The sequence below is a fragment of the Labrus mixtus genome, chromosome 4 (genome assembly GCF_963584025.1).
Source record: "Labrus mixtus chromosome 4, fLabMix1.1, whole genome shotgun sequence".
Taxonomy (NCBI): Eukaryota; Metazoa; Chordata; class Actinopteri; order Labriformes; family Labridae; genus Labrus; species Labrus mixtus.
This window is the reverse complement of record NC_083615.1, coordinates 15,596,998-15,617,494: the sequence shown is the minus strand read 5'-3', so window position 1 is coordinate 15,617,494 and position 20,497 is coordinate 15,596,998. Positions and strand designations below refer to the sequence as shown.

The window sequence follows — 20,497 nt, the reverse complement described above, 5'->3', positions numbered from 1 at the left end:
CCTTACACCACCACCTTGAGCCACCCAAACCACAGCTTCACATTTACGTACTCTATTGCCAAATTTGAACCACTGAAGATCCTTTGTGTGTATGACTGATTCACTTTATAAAAACACATTTCTGTAAAGTGCCATTTCCCTTGCATTCATCTCAATGACACGATTACAATTCTTCTTTTTAGATTTACTTTTGGGCTTTTTGTGCCTTTATTCGAGAGACAGGACAGTGGATAGAGTTGGAAAATGGAGAGAGAGTGGGAAACAGGAACTAACTACTCAGCCGCCTCACCCCCCCACCCCCGACAGGCAACCCAGTCAGAGTGAATCAGACCCTGACCTGTTTCCCCATAGCACAGAGGTCAGAGGAAAGTTTCATTAACTTCCTTTCTTTGATTGTCAACACTTCCTTCTTGAATGGGGAAGAAGGAAGTCCTAATCCATAAACAAAGAGGCTCGACTTTACATTAAGATCCAATAATACATATTTTACCGTATGCTTCTTTTCAGACACATATAGTCATAAAAGACATAAATAAAAATACAAAGAAAGAGACATAAATACCACTGGGGTCTTTGTGCTTGTTTTCTGTGCTTATCATATTTCATGAAAGAGGGAAGGAGACATTTTGCCCGCACAGAGAACTACATTTTTTCACTAAACAAACAAAGATGGGTGTGGTCTAACACAGTTTGCATCCTCCTGATAAAGTGACAGAAGAACTTGTGCTTCCTCCAGCACTTCCTTTAGTGAACTGATGCATCATTTCCACACTCACTTGATTACATGAGATTGTAAAGTATGTGGCTTTAGCTGTGTACCCTCTACACTTGTCCAGTCTGGCAGTGAAAGAGTAAACCAGCGGTGCCTGTGCCAGAAGTGGCTGCTCTGACAGGACTTGTCTTCTGTCCTCTGACGCCTAATAAGGGTCTCTACAGTCCCTGAGGTGATAACATTGTACAGGACCCTGCAAACAGTAAGTACACTGATGGCACAACTATTCTTTTTTCTTCTTCGGCTCTTACATAGTCACATCTTTTTCTTTTCATCACTTTTTTGTAGCACTTGTTATGCTTTGTACTGTGGTATCTGGGAACTGAAATACCTGAGCTGTTTTTTAGGGAATGACTCTCGTACTCTGGTTAACACTGCTGCCTCATACAAAAAGGGGCATCTCCATGTCCTAATCTTAGCGCTTTTATCTAACAATCCTGTTTGTGCAGGTTTGATGGGAAGGAAAAACATTTATTTTGGACAATGTCCTATATCTGCTGGTTATGAGCAACAGATCTACAGAGTGTTGCTTTTAAGATATTCTATGTGTAAACTTTCTCCCCAAAAAGAACTATCTCTTTACCTTAAACCACTGCTTACATGGTTGTTTATGAACGTGCAAACCGTTTTTCTGTATCACACTTCCTTTTCAATATTGGTAAGTGTTTACCTTGTGTTGTTGAAGAAAATATTTTTCCTGTTTGTAAAGGAGACACTTGAATAAGAAAGACCAAAACAAAGAGAGTGAAGTGAAGAGAATTCTTTCCTCCACTTACTTTTTACTATGAACTATAGGACAATGATTTAGTGTAATGCACTTGTGTTTGTTTAAGCCCATTCTGCACAGCAAACATCCAGCACTGAGTTGATCAGATGATATAACTAGGCTGGGAAGGAACTGTCTAGTCTACCTGGAAGGGCAAGAAGCAAAGTTCAACCAGGGAGACAAAGTGGTTTTACCTTTTCTCTCGAGTCATTAATAGGTGTGTTATTTATATAAATTGCCATATATATATGGCGGCTGTGGCTCAGTTGGTAGAGTCATCGCCTTTCAACCGAACAACACCGTAATGACTGACCGACGCATTAACCGACAATGTCATCAAAAGCACTTTAAAAGTTCCTCAGGACAGTCATCTTAGGCTAATTCAAATTTCTGATTTATAAATCCTAATTGTTATATTTAACCAAAGATTTTGTTCTAAGAGAAAAACAGGATCCTCCTTTTTTTCTGAGAACACTTTTTATGGTTTCAAACAACTAAAAATGCAGTCACACAGTGAGCTAAAAAAAAAGAAAAGAAAGAAGAAGCTTCTTACGACTGCAGTAGCCCTTATCTTAGAGAAAATAAAAATACTTTGTACAGCCACAAATACAGTTAAGCTCAAAGTGTATACAAATTCCATTGTTAACAGAAACAAATATCTCAACCAAAATTTAAGTTGCAAGTTAATTGTTTGCTCTGCATATGGCAAACAGTACATTCCTTATCATGCCAGAACATGCTGTGCAGGCATTTTCACAAAAATGTACCAAGACTCAACATGCCTTTTAAGGAAAGTCCAGTAGCACATATTTAAGGAGACTGGTTGTATAATGTTCTGTACACCCATTGGATTGAAGGCTGAGCCTTTAAGGGGAACTGCTTGAGTTAGCTTCAAGCATCCTTATGTTTGCATCACATGACTGTTGCATCCGAATATTCAAAATGTGTTATTGCAAATGCTAAGATTACCTCAGCTGCCACTGTTGCTAAGAAAATTTCATTTTCATTTTAGGGAAATATGAATACCTTAACATTTTGTTATGAATGTACTCTGACCCTGCATATCAGTGCAAAGCTTTTAGGCTTGCAGAAGAGCAGTGTGACTCAAGTTCAACTTTGCAATGTTTGGCTTTGTGTACATTCTTCTGACAGAAGAAAAAAAAACAGGAAATACAAAAACCAACAAAACATTTAATGTGAAACTTCCTCAACCAACTGGCAGCCTTGTTTTTTTTTGTACTTCTGTTACTTATTGTGCCACTCACCTCAAAGTTGTATACTCAAACTAACAACTTTCATCAAACATTATTTAGTCACAATGGCCCTCACTTATCAAACGTACGTACGGCAGAAAAATGGGTGTACGGTCATTTCCACGCAAAGTTCGGCACTTATCAATTTGGACATGAGTGGAGGGTACGCTCAAATCCCACGCCAGGTCTCAGTTCGTGTACGCACATTTTCAACTCAGTGTGGACTTGCAGTGCAGCGAATCTGTCTGTGTCGGACAATCTTTAGATCATACTGCAGTGCCTGTTAAGTTTATTTTTTACAGTCTATGGTTAAGACAGACAGATAGAGGTTCACAGATTTACTGTTAGATAAGATATCTAAAATGTATTTTATATTACGCTCCACCTCAAATGATCTCTGTAGGCTATATTGCTTTTTAAATGATGTTTAGCAACGCGAGCTGTCAGGTGATTTCATTAGTTGTGTGTTATATTTTATGGGCACAGGAATATGGCTGCAGAAAATACTGAGACAAATTAAAACAGATAAACTAAAAACAGTTACTTTAAAATGACAGAAAAACCTCCAGAGGATACTAAATACAACTTTTTACCTCTGAAATATGAAATATTTAAGGCTACAGAACATCAACTACTCGGTATGTCCAGAGATTAAATTAATAAATACGTTGATGTGCCACATGCGTAATTGCGCACAGCAGACGCACATAGGCCAGACTACATGTGACATAATAATGAAAAAAGAAATCCGGGGGGCTCTAAAACGGAGTCAGGACCTTCTTTTATGTAAGTGTTAAATTCTTATGTTTGGAAAGAAGGCTAATTGGATGAGAAGTGCACATTGTGATTATATTATAGTCTAATTTAAATGACGATCGTTTCCAGCCGCCACACTTATTAACACCCGGTCATGCGTACGCTGTGATCAGCAAAATACGCCAGTTCATAGGTCCCACGTGGACACTGTTGTACTATGATTTCTACACCCAAATCTGCGCTGGTTTCTACACCAGATTGATAAATGAGGGCCAATGTATTAAGAGGAACACTGGCCACTGATGGGATAATTAGTTCCTCAACAACTAGTCATTTTCTTGTTGTGCACAAAATGCCTCTAGAATAGAACACCCAAAGACCTCAACCACATCTGTATGATCACTGTATGGACCCGAATGAGGCTGCAAGTGCTCCAAGTAGTGTGTGAGGAATTCAACAGCACTCTGGGAAACCATACAGTCAGTACATTTACATGTGCAGTTAAGTCCAGCAATGGTTACAGTTTGATTAGGCCATCCAATTTGACCAGTATACAAGCACCACAGGAGAATAGTTAGCAAGCTGCAAACTGGTTGTAAGTCGAATGGTGAAAATATGGACAAGTTTACAGCTCTGTATTTTGAACATACTCTACATTTCACTTTTGGTACAAATGTGATGCACGCTATCCCTGTAGCTTATGGTGATATCTGAAGACAGACAACAACATGACTTCTGCTATGCTACCCATTTATTTTGACATGGAGAGAGCAGTTTGTGTGTGTGTGTGTATGTGTGAGTCTGAGGGAGCCTCACAACACACACACTTAAATCCCCTTAACTCCAGTGACCCTTCATTACAAACACATGTTGCTAGATGGTCAAGTGCTGAGAAAAGCCTCAGAATCATGGCAGTCTAGTGAGCATCTTGGCAAACTAAGGCAGCTGCAACACCCAACATTTCTTTCTCACTTTTACTTTCCACCTGCACGGAACAAATCTGTTATTTTAACAACACTTGGCTGCAATCTTCTCTTTGCTTAGACTGAATCCCCCCAGAACCCACAAAACTTGACCTCAAAATAAGTTGAGAATGCACCTGCATTTTTAAAGTTATGCAACAAAACACAATGCCATGTGCCATTGCTTTTTTGTCTTTTAGTGTATTTTTAACTCTAGAGTTTTTGCTTTTTATATAATAATTTGGTATTTTTTACAGCAACACTCTTGTTGTTGAATTGTAGCTGAGATAAGAAATATTTTGTAACATTTTAAACAGAACTAACATCAAGTTTGGCCTTAAGCCCACTGCTGATACTTCATTAGAATGGATCTTGTTGAAAGCTAACAAATGTATTATCTTCTTTACTTCAACTTTGCATATGGTGGTTTCAAATTTCACCATCCAGTATCATGTTTAGCTATGAGAAAAGAAATAGAATGGCCCTATGTGGGTTCATGCATTGACATACAAAAGCTTATCAGCTGAGAAGTGTTGCAAGAGTTAAGCTCTCTGTACACACTCTTCTAGTGTCAACATATTGAATATTTTGAAATGTACCACCTTTGGGGCTTTCAGAAAGGATGTGGTAACGAGAAAAATTGCTTCTACTACAGCACAATGTATCTGTCCACTATTCAGACTGCCCTTTCTTCTGCTGAGGAGGAGACGAGCAGCAAAGACGGTGTGGCTTCATTAAATCCTCCGTACACGACAGGATTTGTCCAGGAGCTGCAGCTCTAGAATGACTATTTCACAAGCACAAATCACATTTCTGCCGCTTCCTTAAACGCACCTGGTATGCCAAAAATGTTTTTAAAACAATAAAAGCTTTGTTGTCAATGTCCCAGTAGGTCTTTAAACCGGTATTATAGAGCTCAGGAAAGTGGGACACCATTTGTTGTGTTCTGATTTTCCCTGCGATTGGACATGCTGAGGTGTTGTCCCAAAGTGCTGCGAACAATTTGAAATTTAACTCCTCCGCAACGCCCATGGACAACAAGCTCAGATCAGCGCAGATACACTCTTGCGACTTGCAAAACTTTGACAAACACCTTTAATTAGGTTCATAGACTTGAAAAACTGGATCGGATTTGCTGACCGGTACTAATCCAACAATGAACTGTGGATTAGTATTAGTTGCTAATTTAATCTTTGCTTCTTTTCAGTCAACAGATCAAAATGAAGAAAAGCAATACGCCTCTGTGTAAGCAGCAGTCTTCACCCTGCTTTGGGAAAGGTGAGTTAATACTCTGGTGTTGTTTGAAGATAGTCAACACAGCCATGCACAGTCGCTCTCTCATTTCCATTTCCACCTCACTGGGCATCTGTTGACACTGTTGAGAAGTAAAATTTTCTCATGGTTGCCAGGCAAGGATATAAACCGTACAACCATACTATCAAACATTCACCTAATGCTACAAAATAGGTTTGGCATAACTGTGACAAAAGCCCAGACTAAAAGCTTTGTGAACACTGACTTTGTGCCACATAACAAACCGGTTTTAGGACTTTTGTGATGTTTTGTAAAATGAATCTTTAATAGTGTTAAACAGCTTGTTTATTTTCTTTAATGTAGCCACAACTGATGAGAGAGCATGCACTTTTCCTCCCTGAATTTACATCTTGTTCATTACATCCCTACTCACTGCTGTCGGAGTGATACTCACCCAATCTCAAGGCTTTGCCATTTACATCCAAGCATGAATAAACAACATAAGAACCTCAGCTACTGTAAGCATTTACTTTACACTGCATAAGGATTTCTTAACAGATAAAGGAAAAAAGGTTTCTTCTCGGGAAAATAAGTGAACAAAATTAATTGCCAGCTGTCTACTGTAAACAAACAGAAAATAGCAGCACAAACCATTAAAGGCTAGTTGGACCAAAGATACTTGTTGGGATTGTTTACTTTTGGGCAATAATGGATTCTTAAGAATTTCAAATCCAATCGAGAGCATTGTACAAACTGTTTACATTCAACTAATGGCCTATTTGCTTTATAAACAGGAGGCTATACTTAACTGGGTGAGCTGGGAAAATATTTTTTCCCCCTAATGTATTCCCAGGGATTCAATATTTTCTTAGCCATAGTTTTATTCCCTCTCCATTGTCCCATTTCACAGACAGTCACTCACATAAGCAGCCAGTTGTGACATACCAGCTTGAATTAGCAGCCCCTGTTGCCATGACGCTCTCTTAACCCTAAAATAGAGATAGAGAGGGACACTCAAAGCAACAACAACTAGCAGCTGCATTATACATATAGGCACTGACTGGACCACATAAAAAGAAGAGCGAAGCCTGAGCGAGACAGATGCAGTGAAAACCTTGAAGAAAGACACGTCGTGAATACAGGAAAGACGGTCTTTACAGGGTCAAGAGGTTCAAGCAACACTTGAGTGTTCTCTGGGACACAACAGAGAGTGGCAGACACATGAGAAAAGTGCAGCCTCAAGTTAGAAGCAAGTCTACAAGAGGCAGAAGCATATATATGAAAGCTGAAATACCTGACTCAACAGGCACAGACTGAAAGAACCAGACATGGCCAAAATCTCAGGAGAAGGTAAGAGACAAATAGAGCTTCCTCTACTTATCATGGAGCTGTGTAGTGACACTGAGGGGCTATGTGATATGATGATAATTACCAGTCATGAAATGCTTCATTCTGGACTACAGTGTGAGACACTGACGGGCTGAAAGTTGACATACAAATCTATATTAGATTCTTAGATAAGTACAGCAACTTTTGGCTAAGTAACTGCTGCCGCTGCAAAAAGGATTAATTTACTATAAAAAGTTAGTATCCTGAACTACCGAAGCATTTTTCCTGAAAGTGTGTAGCACATTATTACAGTTCTATTGCATACTGTTTATTAAAAGACCCACGCGGCACAACTACACTGCTCTGCGTGGGTCACATTTCTGTAGTGGAGGGGATGTAGGTCAAGGTTATCCTAAAGGCAGCTCAGCTGTTCCAGAGGGGAGAGTGCACACATGGTGAGAAGCTTGCCAGGAATGACACGTTCTGAAATGTGATAGCCAAAGGACAGCCAGAACGTTCTGCCAATGTAAAGGCAAATGTTGATGGTGTCATCTGCGGGGCGCCTAGATGGCTCAAACTTTTCAGACGGATAGAGTTGCATGTAAACAACTTCTGATGGTGTGTCTGCAAGAGTGATGTTGGTGTGCAATGCATCTTGAGGTTGTTGTTTTTATTTCTAACATAGGTCTTATTTATGTATTTGGGCAAGTGACCATTAATATTATTAGTAACAGTGATGACATGGCGATCAGAATAGCCAGACATCTCCACCACTGATGGGATGTTGGATTGCAACAGTAGCTTTCACACCAGGGGGATTCAACAAGCAGCCAAAGCTATTTAAAAAAAAAAAGTAAAACAATTCAGCTGACCTTCATCTAGTTTGATCACAATACAAAGTTAGCACAGGGTATCACCAGCTGAAAAATAACAAGAGCTAAGGTTCTAGATCTTTCAGTGTTTTCTGTTTTCTCTGTCTTGCATGCCAGTCTCAGCACTTTATAATTTCAGGAAAAGTGACCCTTAGTCCCCCAGGGGGTTGAGAGTTCAGACCTCCAGTCCAGGACATCAGTGTCAGTGATTAACTGTGTTTACTGTAACTTGCCTTGGCTAAACATGTAGTCAGCACTGAAACACAAGTCAGCCACTCAAGACATGTTTAGAGGTGAGAGTTACGATGAGGGCTTGAAAACATGCCATGTTCATCTCAGAACCCCCGACACCTTAAAGAAATGTATCTTTGGAGGTCTCATGTTTATTTGGCTGGTATTTGTATGTATTGCTACCACTAACATAATGATATTTCTTCTTTAAGTGTTGACATACAGTATTCCATCACATTTCTGAGATGAAATAGAGCAAGGCAGCAAGTTTCTCAGATTCCAAGAGGATGATATTGCGTCAGAACTGTAATCACCCTATAAAGCCATCACATACGGCCTCTTGGTAAAGACTTTTTGCATTTCATGAGCAACTAATTCTCTCATGGGCAAAATCACTCCACAATATCACAATAAGGCTAGCACATCTGATTGTGACTTATTTATTCAGCACCAGTGAAGCAGAGTACCGTGATCAAATTGTCAACTAAGAGTGAGTTTCCCACCTTACATTTAATTGTGAGTGGTAGACCAGCAGGAACATTCACATTGAAACTGTAAGGATAGGACTTAATTATTACTGCCATTTAGTGAACCCCAGCACTATATGAATGCATTCACTACAACTCAAATCTTTCTCAACTCCCTCAGAAATGCCACGGCTATTCCCCAAAATTTCAATGTGTGATGTGGATGAGAGGGTCCGACTGATGGCAGAGAAGGTGTATGCCTCTGCCCTGAAAGAGGAAGACAATAAGGATGCTATGGCAATGTTTACCGTGCCCGAAGACTGTCCCATCGGACTGCATGAGGACAGGGAGAGGGCCCTGAAGAAGGAGCTGGCAGAGCAGCAGTCCCAGGAGTCTACCAAGAGGTATGAGACGCATATATCGGCTCAAATAAGCAGCAATATTCCAGCGTTTTTAACAGGAGCTTAAACAGGAACGAGCTTGTAGATTGTTAGGAGAGTTATGCTTGTCATCTGTTTTGTGTCACTAGGAAGAAGAATTTCATGTTGAAGCGCTCGCAGTCGGTATGTTTGCAGATACCTGTCCCTGGGGACTGGGCCATGTCTATGGTGTCTACAATGTTCTCCCAAAACACAACTGACTCTTCTCTACCAAAAGGCTTTCCAGATTTCCAGAGAGTAACCATCAGTGGAGATTACTGTGCGGGGGTAACAGAACAGATAATTCACTTCACCGTATCATATTTTCATTTTACTTTAAAAAGGGACATTTTACTTCAGACATAATTCGAATACAGTGTTGGAGAAGAGAATTGAAAAAGTAAAGAATGTTTTTTTTCTTATTCCAGATCACAGTTGAAGATTATGAGCAGGCAGCCCAAAGTCTCCTTGGGGCGATGTTCATCAGAGAAAAATACTCCAGGTTGGCCTACCATCGCTTCCCTAAGACCATCGCACAGTTTCTCCGTAGTGCAAAGAATGAGACATGGCAGGAGGAGAATGAAATCTTGCCAGGTAGGTACACTGAGAGAACTTTCTTTCTCCTCAGTGAACAAACTTGAAAGAGCGAATACTACTGCAATTTTATATCTTGAAATTACTCGTTTGCTCAAAGGAGTTGGATGTTGGAGTTTTAAATGCTATTCTTTTCCCCATAAACAATGTTACTTGATAAACAACTCCTGTTGAAAATATCAGAGCAAGATATGGAGGTGAATTTAGCAAAGAACCTCCAACCTCCACACTTTAAATCATGCAGCTCCACCGTCAATGGCTATTTGGTGGATTACTAGAATCAGGGATGTCAATCCCTGGAGCTCGCATGAATAAACAGAGCCTGGTTCTGATGGGGTTGCCAATGTTATTTGCGTTGCAGAGTACGTAGTATGGGCTTTGTATTGAACTGTTTGTAACTAGGATGTGCTCTGATTTGCACTTGCTACCTACCTCTACTGCATAGCTAGTTTGTAATGTAGCTTCAGAAACACCTGCCATGACAAAGTGACAAAAAGGGGAAAAAAACAAATAAACTGGTGGCCACTACATAACCCTGTAGAATTACACCATCATCATTTTGTCAAGCAGCACTAATCTACATTAGGATGCATACAGATAATAAAGTTGATGCAAGGACAATAAACCTAAATGGTTATTCGTTTTTTCCAAGCAACAAAGACCTCTCTGCATGTGTTTCTAAGTGAGTGTGGAGAGTGTAACCAAGGCCATTCAGTCAACTCCTGGCTACAGACCAGAGAAGCATCTAGAAGTTGTTGTTTTTTTTACTTGAGTGCAACATAGCTAACAACAATGAGAAAGAAGATGTACTACTACTGACTCATAAAAAGTATCCCAACTTCACAACACATGGATAAGACCAATATGTAATGGTTATCTGTCCATACTGACAAGCAACAAAACCTACAAAATACCCATGACTACGATCACGCAATGTTTTTTTATGCACTCCCATCATCTGTAGACATCTGGCCCTGTCCTCGTGAAGGGGAGGACCCTTACTCCATGGAGGGTATTCCAGAGAACCTGAACTACGAGCTGCAGATGAAGGATGGCATAGTTCATGTTTACGACAACGCTGAGGCCCTGAAACAACAGCAGCCCCACAGCCTACCTTACCCTGACCTTGAGACCTTTGCCATAGACCTAAGCCATGTCCTTGCAATGATAGCTGACGGCCCAACGTAAGTACACAAACATTTTGAATGCTTTCAGCTTCAGCCAAAATGGATATTTTACACTTTTTTTAAATCACTTTTTTTTTTTAAATGAGCCAACATGGTGGTGCTGAAAAATACATTTTTGTGTTTCCCTGCAGTAAGACCTACTGTCACAGGCGGCTGAACTTCTTGGCCTCTAAATTCTACCTTCATGAGATGATGAATGAAATGGCAGAGTTAAAGGAGCTGAAATTAGTTCCACACAGAGACTTCTACAACGTCAGAAAGGTTGGTTGTTATTTTTCAATCTTGTTCAGCATGCAAACAATTTACAACTCTTAGAACAAACTTTTTATGTAATACAATTATTCTGGCCAACACTTCCTCAGCTAGAGCCATTCTGCTTCGGTGAGATTTATTTTTAGTTTCAGTGCCCCCAGTCTAAATAAACTTGGTTTTATGGATGTTTTGTAACATGTGCAATAAAGTCATGCACATTGTCACTGTTTGCTTTATGTCAATCACAGGTGGACACACACATTCACGCTGCAGCATGCATGAACCAGAAGCATCTGCTGAAATTCATAAAAACCACTTACCAGACAGAGGCTGATCGCGTGATCTCGGAGAAGGGCGGTAAGAAGCTCACGCTCAAAGAGGTCTTCGACAACCTTCACATGGACCCCTATGACCTCACCGTGGACTCTCTGGATGTGCATGCTGTAAGAACCAAAACTTGAATGAATGAGTCCAAGATCATTTCTGCCAGAGTGTAGACATCAGGTTTACATTGTGTAATATATCCAAAAAGACAATGTCCCAGATGCAAATATATCAGCTCATATCAGCCTGCCAAGAATTAATTTGTCATTTTTCAAATAGCTACAGCTCATTTCACTAACCTGTCCTTGTTGACACAAGGATGCAATTATTGGTGTTCATGCATTTCATATGGTGTTACGCAATCTTTCTATGTTTCATGCAAGGTCCTCTAATGTGTAATCTGAAAATAATCAATATAGTCACTTTGTTGGAATGAGGATGTGCTCATCAGTACATCAGATTCACTCCCTCTCACGAATTTCTCTCCTAGGGAAGACAAACATTTCATCGGTTTGACAAGTTTAACTCCAAATACAATCCCGTGGGAGCCAGTGAGCTGCGAGAGATCTACTTGAAAACCGACAACTACATCAAAGGAGAATTCTTTGCACGTCTCGTGAAGGTGAAGTATGAACTCAAGCACTAATACCACTGGAAGGCCCTGCAAAACTTTTATTTTTTTGATTTCTACTTAGCTTGATATTGAAATTATGAGAGATAATCTAATAAAACAGATAAGGAGGGTCAGGTAGACATCAATGAATTACAGTCTATGAATGAAATCACCTTTTTTTAACTAAAACATCATCTGACACATTAACTGAAGGAAAAACATTTGCATGAAATAAATATATAAATGGAAGACAACCTGTTATGAATAACTCGGCATGGAAAGAGCTATTGTGCTTTTCTTTTCAAAATGTTTATTTTGAAAAAGTTTTCTAGGAAAAATATGGGAACACACCTTAGGCTGAACAACATGTACCAAAGTTACATTAAATCTTCATTCAAACACTTTTTCATTCCTCTACTTTATCGCTTTTTAAAATATTTTTTCTAAGTTGAAGTTCTCTCTCTTTCACAGAAGTATAGCTTTGTGCATATTTTTTTCTGTCATCAGTGAAGTTTTTTTAAGATGTCTTAAAGACATCAATCATCTCTCATAATATGTTTTTGATGGGATGCAGATGCATTGCACCTACTGGTGGTGGACTTCTTTTTATTTAACCTTTATTTAACCAGGTAAATAACCCATTGAGATCAGGATCTCTTTCACAAGGGTGACCTGGCCAAGAGGGCAGCAGCACACATCAATAAAAAAGCATTACATGATAAAGAGACAGTTTACAAACAATAAGTTAAAAGAGAACAACAATTTACAATTAAAAAATGTAGCAAAAGCACCCTAAATAAGGATCTGTGCTGTGCCCTTTGTGATGTTACAGAATTATCCCTTATATGTCCCGTGAACAATTACAAAAGGTAATTTCTGATGTATCAACAAACATCACTAACTTCCTGTGGCTTTAACATGTTTCAGGAAGTTTCCAAAGACCTGGAGGAGAGTAAGTACCAGCATGCTGAGCCACGTCTGTCCATTTATGGCCGCTCTGCCAGCGAGTGGGAGAGCCTAGCAACTTGGTTCATCCAGCACAAGGTCCACTCACCCAACATGAGATGGATGATCCAAGTTCCAAGGATCTAGTAAGTGCTCAGTGAAAGCAAACCCAAACTATTGTGACAGCAGAAGATAAATACATGAAACAGGCCCGGAACTGTATTATATGTGCTACAGCTCTTCTAAACCACAAGATGACCGTCCTAGACTTTCACCACCATAACGGAAACCGTGCTTATTTTCATTGGTGTATTATTCACTTTTATTATAAAGGCTGGCGATAAAATAACCGCTCCTTTTACTTTATTGTTTCCTATTTTTAACAGAGAGTGAAATTATCCAGGTCGCTTTTTAGGATCAGCATGGTCACAAAGAAATCCTGAACAGAGCAATTTTAATGTCAGTGTTGTCAAATCTTTGTCTCTAAACCTGTAAGCTCACAGGTATTTGAAGTAGCTAAACGGGTCACTATTGGATATCTGTATCTCTTAAACACAAGCTGAAATGTCTGTGTTGTTGTAAGACAAGTTGATTTGATTCCTTTTGTCTTGCAGTGACATTTTCAAGTCAAAGAAATTAGTGCCAAACTTTGCAAAGATGCTGGAGAACGTCTTCCTCCCACTCTTCGAGGCTACAATCAACCCACAAAAGCACAAAGCAATACATGTTTTCCTGAAATATGTAAGTATTTTAAATAAAGGATGGAACTGGTGACTAACAGGAAAGGTTTTAGGTAAATTTGCAGCTTTATCAAGTGACACATGCTGACAGTGCTATGGTAACAGACTGAGTAGAGACAGTTAACATGCATGGTTAAGTACAATATTTGTTTTGCAAATGTTCCGCTGTTATCTTTGTTATCTTGTAGGTAACAGGGTTTGACAGTGTGGATGATGAGTCCAAACACAGCGACCACATTTTCTCTTACAAAAGCCCAAAGCCAGAAGGTTGGACAACAGATGACAACCCTCCATACACCTACTACCTGTTCTACATGTATGCCAACATCATGGTGCTCAACAACCTGCGCAAGTAAGTCCTGCACGTTTGGGCAAGCAACAAGAATCTAGGCTGTTTTTCAAACACTGGATCCCTTGACAACTCAAGAGTCATGTTCATTTCTAGGTACAATAAAGTATTGATGTTAAAATGTGCATAGATGCCAGAATGATTTAAATCTTTAGGGATTTCAGGCACACATGGGTAGGCCATGTTTTTTATTTATTTTTTGGTTGACCTAGACGGCATGCAAGTACTGACACACGTGTTCCTGTGTTCAAACATGTGCGAAAGATTTAAACAAAGGGGAAACAAATAGTGTTTGGTTGAAAAGCAATCATGGCAATTAGAAATATCATTTTTTATTTGATAAACCATGAGGTCAACCTCTGATGCCTTAATCCGGCAGCACAGACAGAGTATCAGGGTAATGTTGTTGCACCCTTGTTGTTACGTGTACGTTGAGGGAAAAAAAACCTAATATGAGACACATGTGAAAGTGTCAATTATATTGCATCATTTACTGAGGTCTACTAAGTATTAAAAGCGCTTTTAGAAACTTCTTTAAACTTGCATAGCTGAATTTCAAACTCATAGAAATTATGATTCATTGTTTGTCCCCAGGGAGCGAGGACTAAACACGTTCCAATTTCGCCCACACTGTGGGGAGGCTGGCTCCATCACCCACCTGGTCTCTGCCTTCCTAACAGCTGACAACATCTCCCATGGACTCAACCTCAAAAAGGTGCAGTCCTGCATTCATCTATGAGGGCTTACCACTCAAGCGCTTGCTATTGCAAATAACTCAGTGTGCTAAACATGATATGCTAATACATGATGATACATACTGTATTTGTACCAATCAAACAATGATCTTTGGCATGTTCAGTTGTTGCCAAAAACAACGAAACAACGAGTGCAAGATGCAGAAGAAAAACCCCTAAACCCAGTATATAACTGGACATAGGATCTCATCGTAAAAGGCTTTAAATATTTAAATGAGAAATTTTCAGAGCTTGGAAATGGATGCTATATTTTATTTACAATGTGAAACTGAACTTCGATTTTGAACGTGTCACTTCAGTGTCCATCCCAAAGAACTAACACTTTCAGTTTTATAGACATTAATATCTATAAATGTGCATCAATCCTTGACCCTCCGAGTTATTATTTATTATATATACTTTTTGTACCTCCACCATCTCCCCAGAGTCCAGTGCTGCAGTACCTGTACTACCTTGCCCAGGTCCCTATCGCCATGTCCCCACTGAGCAACAACAGCCTGTTCCTGGAGTACTCCAAGAACCCTCTACGAGAGTTTCTACAGAAGGGCCTTTGTGTGTCCCTGTCAACTGATGACCCCATGCAGTTCCACTACACCAAGGTCAGGATCACAGGAGAAAGTGTGGATCATATACTAATTGTATCAATCCTCAATCCTCAGTTTTTAAACACACTATCGTGATTCAGAACTGACTATGATATATGGCAAGGCAGTTTAGCCTTATCTCACTTTAAAACAAAATGTGTTTTACACCATATTCTGAAGTGTAAAGATCCCCCCTGAACAATTGATCTCAAATGTTCCTCTGAACCCTTTCAGGAGGCCTTGATGGAGGAGTACGCTATTGCTGCCCAGCTGTGGAAGTTGAGCACCTGTGACTTGTGTGAGATAGCCAGAAACAGTGTACTGCAGAGCGGACTTTCACATCAGGTACCAAATATCCCACTGTTTTGAACAAATAATGTAATGACGACATAACATGTTGGCAATTTTACAGTTTTACAGGAAAGCGTGTAGTTCATATCACTACTGTAAACAAATTAAATAGTAAAATTATTCAGTCACAACCTGTGCTGAAAATAGTGCTGGTCGGACCAGATGTCCACACTCACAATTCAGTACTCAATTTATCAGTCCCATGTTGAGGTAACTAAAAAATGTTTGTCTGCTCTGGAGAAATAGGAATGCCATATAGTTATGATATATGTTTTAAATTTAGCATAAGCTGCCCTACATCTATTGTTCCTCATTTGCCCCTAGGAGAAGAAACACTTCATTGGATCCAACTACCTACAAGGTGGACCGGAAGGCAACGACATTCGACGGACGAACGTGGCACAAATCCGCATGGCATACCGGCATGAGACACTGTGCAACGAGCTCAGTTTTCTAGTGGATGCAGTAAAGGCGGATGTTGGAACCAGTCCAACTGAATGATTGACCAAGGCAGCTCAAACTGTGCCCTATGATGTTCTATGATGAAGGTGCAAATGGATTGTACAAAAATGACACCCAGATGGGAAGAAACGTTTACTCCCTTGGTGCAGAAATCGGTTATGGGCTACTTAATGTGGATAGATCAATACTTGATTTTTAAACTGTGTTCAATGCTGTCTCTTTAAAATGTTCAAATCACTGTGTGCCTCATTTAACTGAGCTTTTGATTGATTCGTTTTTGTAGGATGTTAAGTTAAGGTTGGCACTGCTTGTTGAACTTTTTCTGTCACTTGGACAGATACATGCTACAGAGGCATTCTATCTTGAATGTAGGTCTAAAACTAGTAGTTCATAGAGATGCACCGATTGGAATTTCTTTGCGATTTTTACCTGGGCTGACCAGGTACTGATTTTCTTTTTTTAAAGGACTATAATTAACAGCGAAACAAAAAGATTTTTGTAACTTTTTTGTAATTAAATCTTACATTTATGTGCATAATAAAACACTGACTGTGAACTGTTTATTACAAAAAATCCTAAAACTGCAGGATACATGAATATCTCTCATTCTCTCTCAAACTGAGTGAGAATCAGTGTATTTCTTGTGATGAAAGATACAACAGAAAACTCAAAGTACTTGGTCTTTTTCGATTCTGATTTTTTTTACATTTTCAAAATCCAAAACAAAAAACGCCAACGAGAATTTACATTTTTAGACACTTCAAATCCATTATTACCCCTTTACCTTTTCTAAAGATTATTTCCTTTTTAATAGAGAAACCCTTTATGACCTGTATTCTCCTCTATTTGTATGCAATTCTTTATGGTGGAAGTGTCTTTATATACGTAAAGGAAAACAAAACAAAGATGTATTCAATTACCTTGAAAAACACATTCTCTGTTTAACATTTTCACATACTGGAAATATTGAAACAGCCTTTAAGGTATTTAATCAAACGCATGATAAATCAAATTATAGAAACAGTGAACATTGCTGCTTCACTCTTCGGCTGAATTCTCCCTGACTCCGGAAGAAATTACAGACTCTTACCTGTCTGCCTCTGTGGTTGCAAAAGAAAATGTCATCATGGGCAGCGCAATGGAGATAGGTGAGTCTGGAGCGAGTCCAGGGAATCGCTGTGTTTGTCCTCCTGGATGTCAAACATTTTCTCCTCTGCTGATGGGAAACTTTTGTCTATACTGCCAACATGTTAGCCTGATGTGTGGCCGTCTGTTAATGTTTGTGTCACTGTGCACACAAAACATGAAACAGCTCGTTTGGGCCAGTCTGAGATCGGCATCAAATTGGCTGTAACTGTGAGGACTGGGCGGTCAGAGTCAGGGCCGAGCAGTCTGTAAATCAACAGATTCCGGCCACATGTCGATCTATTCGTGCACCTTTAGTAATTAATAAATAATACTTAATCTTGTAAAGACTTGAATATATTTTTTGAAGGTTTCTGTCTCATCTCGGAATCTAAAACATTTTTCTCGGACTTGTCTGGGTCTCAGAATGAGCAGACCCCGGAATAGACCGATCAAGACCACCACTGAAAAGCTATTTTTTCCCAAGTCATTACTGTGATTAGTAGGAAAAATCCTCTTTCTAAAAGAACAAATAATTTTTGACATACAAGAGGATAATTAAACAGTCTGTTTTCCAAACTGAAAGTGAGAAACATATGCAGACAGGTAAAGTGATCATTTCTTTAGGAGTCAGGGAGAGTTAAGCAGTTAACTGCACTGGTTGTATCATTTGATTTTAAAGGCTTTATATGCAATTTTTCACACTTAAATATAATAGAAATCAAGTATATCCTCTGAAAATAACTCTGTGAGTCATGACTGTTTACATTGGATGTGACACCCGAGTCCCACTGTCTGTGATGTTTTTCCAGTTTTCCGAGTCATATCTTCAGTTTGTTTACATCGGCAAGACGGCAGCTGGCTCCTCCCCTCGCGAATAAAAGTTGTTTAATTGAGGGACTAGAGAAAAGAAGAATAACATACTGTACTTACTGCTTAACTGTGTTTCTAGATCACGCTCATTTCAGGTAAATTTACATGCAGTGTGAAGATACGAGCATAATAAAGATCACTAGCATTAGCATGCTAACACAACAATGCAGCGCAAGTTGTTTTGGTTTCATGCTGGTGCTCAAGGGCGACATCTGCTGGATCAAAAAATTGCATATGAAGCCTTTATAGCCATATTGGGAATGTAGCTACTGGCTCCGAGCAGAGCAAAAACACCGGTATGCAAACGGCAATGGCAACTTCAACTTCACCAATCTGACAGAGAGGAGGAACAAACACAACAACCTTTGCCACGAAGGCATGAGCACGATGTTTCAGTGTTGTAGGTATTTATTTTGCAGCCTTTTCAGATGTAATATGTGTTTAATATATGCTAATCGGTAGCTAACGCAATAGCTTCATTGCATTGTTTATGTATATGCTAAGTGTGGAAACTGCAGCTAAATACTTACTTAAGCAAACACCGTGTGCTGCAGAATACCATGATAACTTACAACAAGAACATAGCAACAGTAACACACACCTTATGTTTGTATCAAGTCTTTTTATCAGAAAAACACTCACTGTTATTATGTTGAAAAATAGGTTAGCCTCTTCCAATTTCACTGACTGGAGCTACCAGCATATTTACCTAATAAATATATATCTTCGTGGCTTCACAAAGTTTGGCTTGATTACAATATGATTATTAGCGACAAATGTGTTCTGTACAATACATTTTTATTGTATTTACATTAGTACTGTACATTGTTTATTGCAGCGACTCACCTTGTTCTGCATTGTAGATCACCTCCTTGATGTGATTAAAAATTCAATGAGCAATTGTAAGTTTCAATGACATCACAGACTGTTAGTTACTTTGACTACAAAAGCCCAGGTAATAATCACGTGTTTGTTGGATCAATATCTCATGCAATAATGTTGGTTGTTGCTTAATTACGTTCAGCATGTTCGTTGTTATGCATCACAGACAGCAACAAGCTACAATACAAAAAGCTGAAATCAGCAATCATGTAATGAAATCACAGTTTTCTGATATTCTTGCTCAGATTTCAGCAGTTGGACAATTTTTTAGGTGTGTGCGTACCTTTGCTTGTCCCTTAGTGTACCCCAGGCCAACTGTGTGTGGACTGATGACCCCTTTGGAGGTAGGTATGTCTGTGTGGCCTCTGAGACTTGTGGGGAGTCATGGAACCTTGATACACTCGTTAGGATACTGGAGCTTGTGTTCTGTGTAATCTGCTGTGATGTACTCTGAAAAAAGAGACAGAAAAATAGCAAATTTAGCACGGCAATCTAACATGATTCAGAAATGCACTGTCTTCTTGTTCATAGCTAAATATTTAGACCACACATATCTTTCAAAACAAAGTGCCTGCTGCACACATCTTAAGTTTCTCGTGTTATTGAATAACCCATATATATATATATATATATATATATATGTATATATGGGTTAACCCGTTCTTTTGCAGTCAGTGCTATGATTAAACAACACCACCTGAACACTGGCCGAGCTGTTTAGATCAATTATCAATACTTTAATAATGGTCCGGCTTACTACATCGATAAAAAATCACCACGTAACAAAGCAGTTTTACGCAGAGGTGGATAAGAGAGTAGAAAGAGGATAACAGAGAAGTTAGCAGAGTCTTATAAAGCTCAGAGGCTGCAACAAAGCGGATTTTACATTCATTAGACCGTCTCGAACCACGGTCATAAACCCAAACCTTAGCACGGTTCAAGCTTCTCACACCAATAAACAAATACAAAGTAACAAAACCGTTTTATGAAGAAGTGGAGACACAGCAGAGTAGAGAGAGGCTAACCACAACAATGTCAGCGTTTGCAGAGTCCAATAATGCTCTGAGTCCGTAACAAGCTGATCTGGACGCCTAAAACACTACTTACATGTCTGAGGGTGGTTAACACTGCTAACGATAACTATACCTGTCACACGCAAATTTTTTTCGAGGGAGGCTAGAACCGAGCGCATATAAAACCAGAAAAATCATAATATGACCCCTTTAAGAAGAAGCGGTAACATTTGCAATGGATTGTGGGATGGGTAGTTTCTTGACTCCGGAAAGATTATGTATAGTCTTGTTCTATTGCCTTTTCCTCTGTTCTCCAATCGCTTTTTTTGGGCAGCATTAAATGTTTTAGAGGCAGAAGTACTTGGGT

The 20,497-nt window shown here is 39.3% G+C and overlaps 1 protein-coding gene across 2 annotated transcripts; it reads left to right on the top strand.

The window, feature by feature from the left end:
* Window positions 1-731: 731 nt before the first annotated feature.
* ampd3b (adenosine monophosphate deaminase 3b) lies at window positions 732-16,780 on the top strand. 2 transcript variants are annotated; one of them, XM_061036022.1, is made up of 16 exons: window positions 732-974; window positions 5,717-5,787; window positions 8,844-9,066; window positions 9,192-9,369; window positions 9,510-9,675; window positions 10,640-10,859; window positions 10,994-11,123; window positions 11,363-11,557; window positions 11,929-12,060; window positions 12,979-13,142; window positions 13,611-13,737; window positions 13,925-14,088; window positions 14,680-14,800; window positions 15,266-15,439; window positions 15,659-15,769; window positions 16,100-16,780. In XM_061036022.1, exons 2-16 carry the CDS (start codon window positions 5,730-5,732, stop codon window positions 16,274-16,276), a joined length of 2,340 nt encoding a protein of 779 aa, XP_060892005.1. In that variant the 5' UTR covers window positions 732-974; window positions 5,717-5,729; the 3' UTR covers window positions 16,277-16,780. The 2 variants fall into 2 exon arrangements, with proteins under 2 accessions (XP_060892005.1, XP_060892006.1); XM_061036023.1 differs by lacking the exons at window positions 732-974; window positions 5,717-5,787 and adding an exon at window positions 6,191-7,113.
* The last annotated feature ends 3,717 nt before the right edge of the window (window positions 16,781-20,497 follow it).

Excerpts from the sequence above, each read along its gene's own strand:
- ampd3b (XM_061036022.1), top strand. The coding sequence starts at position 5,730 with ATGAAGAAAAGCAATACGCCTCTGTGTAAGCAGCAGTCTTCACCCTGC. Across the intron at positions 9,067-9,191 it reads TCCCAGGAGTCTACCAAGAG|GAAGAAGAATTTCATGTTGA; the intron begins GTATGAGACGCA and ends TTGTGTCACTAG. Across the intron at positions 14,089-14,679 it reads GTGCTCAACAACCTGCGCAA|GGAGCGAGGACTAAACACGT; the intron begins GTAAGTCCTGCA and ends GTTTGTCCCCAG.